Source organism: Echinops telfairi, unplaced genomic scaffold (assembly GCF_000313985.2).
Source record: "Echinops telfairi isolate 266 unplaced genomic scaffold, ASM31398v2 ScPeMD7_7457;HRSCAF=8495, whole genome shotgun sequence".
Lineage (NCBI taxonomy): Eukaryota > Metazoa > Chordata > Mammalia > Afrosoricida > Tenrecidae > Echinops > Echinops telfairi.
Genome location: NW_022111357.1, coordinates 19762395 through 19769999, shown reverse-complemented (window position 1 = coordinate 19769999; position 7605 = coordinate 19762395). Strand labels below are relative to the sequence as shown.

At 49.8% G+C, this 7605-nt stretch overlaps 1 protein-coding gene across 2 annotated transcripts in view; it reads right to left on the bottom strand.

Moving 5' to 3' along the window:
- LOC101638067 (blood group Rh(CE) polypeptide) overlaps positions 1–7178 on the bottom strand; it is a 42873-nt gene extending 35695 nt beyond the window's left edge. For both annotated transcript variants that reach the window (XM_004705095.2, XM_004705096.2), the window contains exon 1: positions 7031–7178. In XM_004705095.2, the coding sequence (XP_004705152.1) occupies positions 7031–7178 (148 nt within the window). The remainder of the gene's footprint in view (positions 1–7030) is intronic.
- Between the last annotated feature and the right edge of the window lie 427 nt (positions 7179–7605).

Genomic DNA, 7605 nt, shown 5'->3' with positions numbered 1-7605 from the left:
GTGTGTGTGTGGTGTGCACAGCCAGTGTTAGTAACTATTGTCCCGTACCCACCCTTATTAGTTGTGTGATGTTGGGCAGCACCACCCCTCCCTGGGCCTGCTCATCTTTCTGTAAAGGCTCTCTCTGGATCATTTCCAAGTCCAACTGCAGAAACAGCTGCCTCCTTCAGACTTTGTGTCCCACCCGCCCTGGCCCCTCCCTCGGGCCTGTAGACACCTCCCTCAGCACCAACAAGCCCTAAGCCCCAGGCTCTGTATTTAACTTCTCATCACTGACTGGGAAGACAGCAGGAGTCACCCATGGAGCCCCACCCTGTCTCACTGTCCCCTAAACTTCCCACTCTGGGGAGAGGAAACGAGAAACCTCAAAGTCGAAAGGTGGAAGGCGCAGGGTTGGGCTATTTGCATGTCACTGAGGAAGCCCCTCTTGCCTTGTAACAGTCTTGCCCCTGTTCCAAGAAGTAGCGGGGTCCTACATAAAATCCACAGCACAGGGCACAGTTTAGCAGTCCTCGGGCAGACGCTGGGGTAGACTGTTCTAGTAACGGCCCTCAGTGAATCAGACCATCCACCCTCCCACCTAGGTTTGGCTTTGGGATTTACTTTGGCCAATGGGACATTAGTAAGCTTGGTGCAAACAGAGGCTTGCTTGAAAGGGCTGTAGAACACGGTATGGCATGTTCTCAAACTACTGGGAAGAGAAATACCATATGACCCAGCAATAGTGCTACTTGATCTATACCCCACAGAAACAAGGAACAAACAGATCTACCCACATCCATGTTCACTGCCCCTATTCACACGAGCAAGACAATGGAAACAACCGAAAGGACCATCAGTGAGAGAATGGGTAAATAAAGCCTGGAACCTCTCTACAGTGGAATACTACACATCCCTAAAGAATCATGCGAAAATCTTGAAGCACTTCATGACATGGATGGATTGAGAAGACATTCTGCTGAGTGCAGTTAGCCAATCACAAAAGAACAAACGTTGTATGAGACCACTGTTAAAAAAAAATCAAGACAAGGTTTGCATACCAAACGAAATAGATTTGGGAGGAGAGGAGCCACTCAGGGAGCGATGTAGCAATGATGAAAAATACAACTTTCAAAAAAAAAAAAAAAAAAGAAAAATACAACTTTCCTCTAGTTCCTAAATGCTTCCTCCCCACCCCCACTATCATGATCCAGATTCTACCTAGCAAGTCTGTCTAGACCAGAGGAGGTACACTGGTACAGATAGGAATTGAAAATACAGGGAATCCAGGGCGGATGAGCCCTACAGGACCAGTGGTGTGAGTGGCGAAACAGGGAGGGTAGAGGGAGAGTGGGTAGGAAAGAGGGAACCGATTACATGGAACTGTGTGTGACCTCCTCCCTGGGGGACAGACAACCGAAAAGTGGGTGAAGGGAGACGTCAGACAGGGCAAGATATGACAAAATAATAATTTATAAACTATCAAGGGCTCATGAGGGAGGGGGGGAGGAGGGAGGGGCAAAATGAGGACCTAATGCCGGGGGCTTAAGTGGAGAGGAAATGTTTTGAGAATGATGAGGGCAATGAATGTACAAATGCGCTTTACACAATTGATTAGTGTATGGATTGTGATAAGAGTTGTATGAGCCCCTAATAAAACGATTGGAAAAAAAAAAAAGAAATAGCTTTGATGGTTACCAAGGGTAGGAGGGGCGGGGCAAGAAGAGAAAGTAACAGGCTAGAGGGTAGACAGGGGTCAACATGGGTGAAAGGAAGAGAAGGTCCTACAGAGGGAGATAGGGTGGGTAGTGAGAAATAGGGCAGCCATGGGGAGGCTCCTGAATGCAAACATGATGACCTGTCTCATGAGCCCCTATTTAATTCACAGTAAAAGTTAAAACAGAAACAAAAAAAGACCCTGCTCAGTGGGGCTTGTCCGCCCTCAATGCTGAGAACTCTTCTGACGTCATGGCAGTAAGTCTGGGCTGGTCCGATGGAATCCCACGGCTCAGCTGCCAACCCTGGCCAACCGCCAAACAGATGACTGAGGCATCTGAGGCCATGCCATCTCTGTTGAACCTCCAGCTGCAGATGTAAGGGTGAGCTGAAGAGAACCCAACCGAAAACCACCCAGCTGTGCCCAGCCTTAATTGCTGACCCACAGAATTAGGATCGTGCGCAAATTGAACAGTTGCTGTTTTAAGTGTTGGGGCCTGAGTAATGTCACGTTCTGTTGCTCAAGGGTCGCTATGAGTTGGAACCGACTTGAGGGCCCCTAACAAAACAACAACAACAACAACAACAATAGCAGCAGCAGGTGCTGAGGCGGCTTTTTATGCAGCAACAGATACCCGAAACACCCTGCTTCCCTTAAGCATGTCACGGGCACCTCCATCCCAAGCCCAGAACGAACACATCATTGTCCACACCCCCCCAGCCTGGCCCTTCTCTCGCATGTCCTCTGAGCAAGAGGTCCTTCATCTGCCGAATCACCCATCCGACACCATCCTTGACTTCCCCTTTTAACCAAGCACCGCGTAGTTTAGCTTGTAAATAGCTCTTGAATCTGTCTCCGTGGTTCCCCTCCACTGCTCCTGCGGGCTCAGCCTGATGGCAGGTCACAAAACCAGCTATTATCAGAGGGGAGCACACAGCTCAGAAAATGCTTACAACAACAACCTGTGGTCATTTCGGGAAGAAAACATTAGTACAACTCGAGTTTTATGTATATTTTTATCTAAAAAGAACACAGAGCTGAGTAGTTCAGTTATAAAAGCTAATTGTCTTCTTCGGGATTTCTATGTGGTTCCTGTTTTAGTCCTTTCAATGGCGTCTGAAATCAGTTGCGTCATTTGTCCCAGGTCTCATATCCTCGTCACGAGAGTTGTCTGTGAGGTTTGAATCAGACTGTCTAGCTCAAGTTGTGCTCAACTTTTAGCTGCGCCTGATTCATGTGGAAGGCTGGTTGCAATACAGGGAGTCTGAGACACTGTATCCTGGGGTAAGTTCCCAGGTGACTCTGAGACTGCTGGTAAGGAGCCCGCTGGTTGGCAGCTGGGCATGGACTCCATCGGGCCAGCCCAGACGTCTTCGCAGGGGGTCAGAAGGGTGCTCAGCACTGAGAGCCTACACTGCTCTAGGCTATTCTACTTAGGCAGGCCGTGGTGAGGCTGGCCGTTCTGGTGGACCCAGGACCTTTGCTCCCTTGCTGAGGGTGCCTGGCGGCCTCCAGCCTCCCTGCTTTGGAAGGTGTGCTTGGACAGCAGGACCACTAAGAAGGGCAGGCCTGTGACTACCTGTATTCATCATGTGGCAACTCACGGCAGTTGTTTTTAGAATTATGGAAAATTTTAAAGCAGAGAGGAAAGCGTGCTAAAATCTCCCGGCTATCTTCCAGCTCTGATGACTTATACTTCAGGAAGGGGTGTGGGGAAGGGAAGTGGGGGACCAGGGGAGTATCATGTTTTTGTTATTCTTCTCCCATTTCCCCCCTCAGATTTTCTGGCATGAAGCGAGTCCCAGCATCTCTAGAACCCCACACGGAATTACCAATAATTCCTGTATATAGTACTCCACACTCACGTTTACCCGAGAGTCTAAAAGCAGCTTTTTAGAGTTATCTAGTTCAAGTAACTTACTGTAGTTTTCATGGGCTGGATTAGAAGAAGTGGACTAAATTGTCTAGTTTTCACTAAATGAACCTTCACAAAATGGACTGATGACACAACTCTTAGCAAACACACCCACGCACATGCAAACATACATACATTACACACGTGCACACACACACACGCACACACACACGAAGGTAAAACAATGCTGACTGCACAAGCACACAAAAAGACAGGGGCAGAGTGACCTGTCTTGTGCAAAGTCTCGGGCAGCCACATCCAAAGTTAAAAGAAAAAAAGAGTCACCCCACCTCAGGGGGACAAACAACAGACAGGTGGGTGAAGAAAGACAGCAGTTGGTATAAGATATGAAAATACTAATAATTTATGATTTACCAAGGGGCCCTGAGGGTGGGACAAAAGGGAGGGAGGGGAAAAAGAGGAGCTGATACCAAGCACTCAAGCAGAAAGAAAACATTTAGAAAATGATGATGGCAACCTATGTACAAATATGCTGATATAATCGATGTCTGGGTGGTTATAAGAGCTGTAAGAGCCCCCAATACAATCTTAATCTTAAAAAAAAGAGCTCAATTAAATCACAATTGATGCCACGTATTTGAATTATTTTGTAAGAAGGGAAAAAAAGTCATTGCATTTAAATCTAACAAATCAGCTAACGCTGTTTGAAATCTTTAAGCAGTCCTCAAGGACTAAGGAGCCCCGGTCACTTTCAGGGAAGCACCGGGCTGCTAACTCAAGGGCGGGTGCTCCAGGGAGAAAGATGGGACTCGGTTCCCACGCAGGTTTACAGCCTTGGAAACCCTTCACAGGGTCCAACTCAGGGGCCAGGGCTTTGGTTTCTGGTTCTCCCAGGAAGAGTTTCGCATCCACGACGCCGACCAATGGGCCTGGCCAAGAGGGTGACTGCCACATCACCAGGAACAATGTGACAACACGGTATGTTTCATTTGACACTCACACTGTCAACATTTCTAATTTGCGTATTAACACGTACAAAATACACCAGTGCAGTTGATTCTGCGTGTAATGTAGAAAGTGCATGCTACAAAAAAAGAAGTGGGGCACAGTCAGAAGAGTATAAGCATCACTTCTTCACTGAGCTCACCATCTCCAGCCATGCCCCGGCATGCCCCATCCTCTCTCGAAGCAGGCTCAAACCGTCTTCTCCATAGCCCAAGCCTGCCCTCGGCACACTTCTGCTCCTATTAGGTTAGCAGACTCCTCACCACAGGGTTCATCCTGCCGTGGCTCTCCACTCCACTGCAATACCACTGCAGTGCCAAACCCCGTCCCAGTCGAGTCTAGTGTGTGCGTGTGTGTGCGCGCGCGCGCGTGCGTGTGCCTTTGCTGTGCTCTCACTGTGTGCCTTCCTTGTTCACTAGGTGACTCCCGAGCTTTCAAGCTGGGCAGTCACCTCCCTCCAGAAGCCTTCCCTGACACGGTCAGCTCCTTCTGCCCACCGCGGCCGGGGCTGTGAGCCCTCCTCTGTATTTCCATATGACGGACACTTTGCTCTGGGTCAGCAGCACAGGGCCTGCAGCCAGTCTTCAGGGTGGGCATAGTGACTTCTACCCCCATTGGTTACACGACATTAGACAAGGGGGTCTGTGCCACGGCAAAGCGGAAAGGTTAAGTCTTTGGGAACTAAAGCAAGTGGCCCAAATTGACATTGACTGTGCTATTGTGTGTGCTCTCGCGGCACAGTGGTTACACGTTGAGCTGCTAATCATAAGGTCGGCAGTTTGAAACCACCAGCTGCTCCTTGGCAGAAAGATGGGGCTTTCTACTCCCGTAAAGAGTCCCCAAACCAAACTCACAGCCTTCAAGCCAACGCTGACTTGTAGCGACCCCACAAACCAGGGCAGCACTGCTCCTGTGGTTTCCAGGCCTGTAGCTGTTCGTGGGAGCAGAAAGCCCCGTCTTTCTCCCCCAGGGTGGCTGGTGGTTTCCAACAATCGCGGAGAATCACAGGGACAGTTAGTTCTACCCGTCCTACAGGTCCCTATGAGTCAGCATTGACTTGATGGCTATCACCCTTCTTTCTCTTTTACTGGTGCTGTTGTTAGCCGAGTGATCTTGAACAACGTAGTGATCTCCCCTGTGCCTCATTTTCTCAGCCGAAACACGAGGTCATCAGAGCCCCTCCTTCACAGGGCCAATGTTGCGAGGGTCCCCCTGGAGCATTTAGAATGGGGTCTGGTGCGTAGTAAGCCGGCTGCCGTGAAATCCACTCCAGCTCGAGGCAAGCCCATGTGTCGGAGCAGAACAGTGCTCATAGCATTGGACGTGGCTGACTGGTCAGCCGTAGATGGCCAGGCCTTTCTTCTGAGGGGCCTCTGGGGGGGCTTGAACAAATCTTTTTGTTAGCAGCCGAGCTCATTCATTCTTTGCATCATCCAGGGATTCAATGCCAGCACTAACCACTAGTAATGGTCGCGTGAATGAACGCATGGAATTATATTGGATCGGATGGAAAAGAATGAAACGAAATAGCATTTAAATGGTGACCACAGCTTGTCTGTCCAGCTCTGGGGGCCCCTTTCGAGCCCAGTCCACTCAGCGGGGTGGGGCTGTCCAGCCTAGCCTAAGTCATCTGCTGGCCTATTTCCCTAGTCTTTGCTTGCAGTTAAGTTGTAACTTACTGTCACTTAGGAGCCAGCAAGCATTTAACTGAGTTCGAGCTTCAGCTTTGTTTCAGGGATGTCACTCAAAAAGGTCTGTCATAAGCAATCTATCAGTCCACTGAGATGAGAGAAACTTATTGCAGCCTGAGAAGTAAATTAATAAATAAGCAAAACCACCCAGCTGGGGACAACTGCCTTTTTGACAGTTGTTCTCCTCCAAGTCTGGGGACTAATTTTAGCGGCATATGACGTAATCACCATCCTCCTCCCTCCTTCAGCCAGACCTCATGGCTTTTCTGGAGCTGCGGACAGAATACAGACCTCCTAGCCCCTCAGTGAGAAGAGAACTGGGGATGGGGTCAGGGGGTACTGTATGAAAATGAGCAAGAGAAACACAAAACAAAACACCCTCACGGCAGTAAGAAACGCTAAGGAGCCAGATGAGGAGAAGCAGGGAAGCGAGAAGTTATCCGGACAAGTTGACAGATGGAATTCCGTAACCTGGGAAAGGACCTCCCGCCCCACCCCACCCCGTCTTTCCCCCCACCCCCCTTACACCCTGCCCTGATCAATCAAGGAACATTTCGTGGCAGAGGTGAGGCCCAGACTGCTTCTAAAAGGAGAGCCAGCATGGTTCGCTAGATGTTTGCACAATCTATGGAAGAAGATGGGAGAATACCTCTTCTCAGAGACTTGTGGAAAGGACCATCTCTGACCCTGGAGGACCACAGACCCACCCTGTCCCTGCCCCTGCTATTTGCTTCCAGAACCACATCCCCTCTGGACTCTCACCTCGATAGGCCTCTAAGAGATCCCTTTGATCCGGTATGGAACCACTGTAGGAGGTGAAAAAGAAGAAGCTGAGGATGAGAGCCGTCTCCAGCGCTAATGCGAACAGGGGCAGACAGCCCCGGACAGAGCGTGGGTACTTGGAACCCATCCTGTGCCCGTCGCTGTGCAAGGGCTGCACCGGCACCAGGTATCAGCCCTCTCTCACTCGGGGGAGTCATAGGGGAGACACCCACAAAGGCCTTATCTCAGGCTGCAAGGCTGGCTCTGCTGGCCTGTCTCAGATGTTAACCCAGAGCTGAGGGGCTGTGGCCGGGAAAAGAGAGGAAATGCATCTATTTCAATATTCATTCGTTCTACCAGTAGTTGTGGTTGTATTCCTACCCGAGGCCAGGCATTGTGCCCACTTTAAACGAGGACGAACTATACATAAAACGTAACCGCTCAACAACAGAAAGAGAAAGAACCCTGTCCTAAACTGGGCAAAGGACCTGAATAGGTATTTCATCAAAGAGGGCAGACAAATGGCCACCAAACACAGGAAGAAGGTGCACAGTCATTAGCAGTCGGAGAGATGC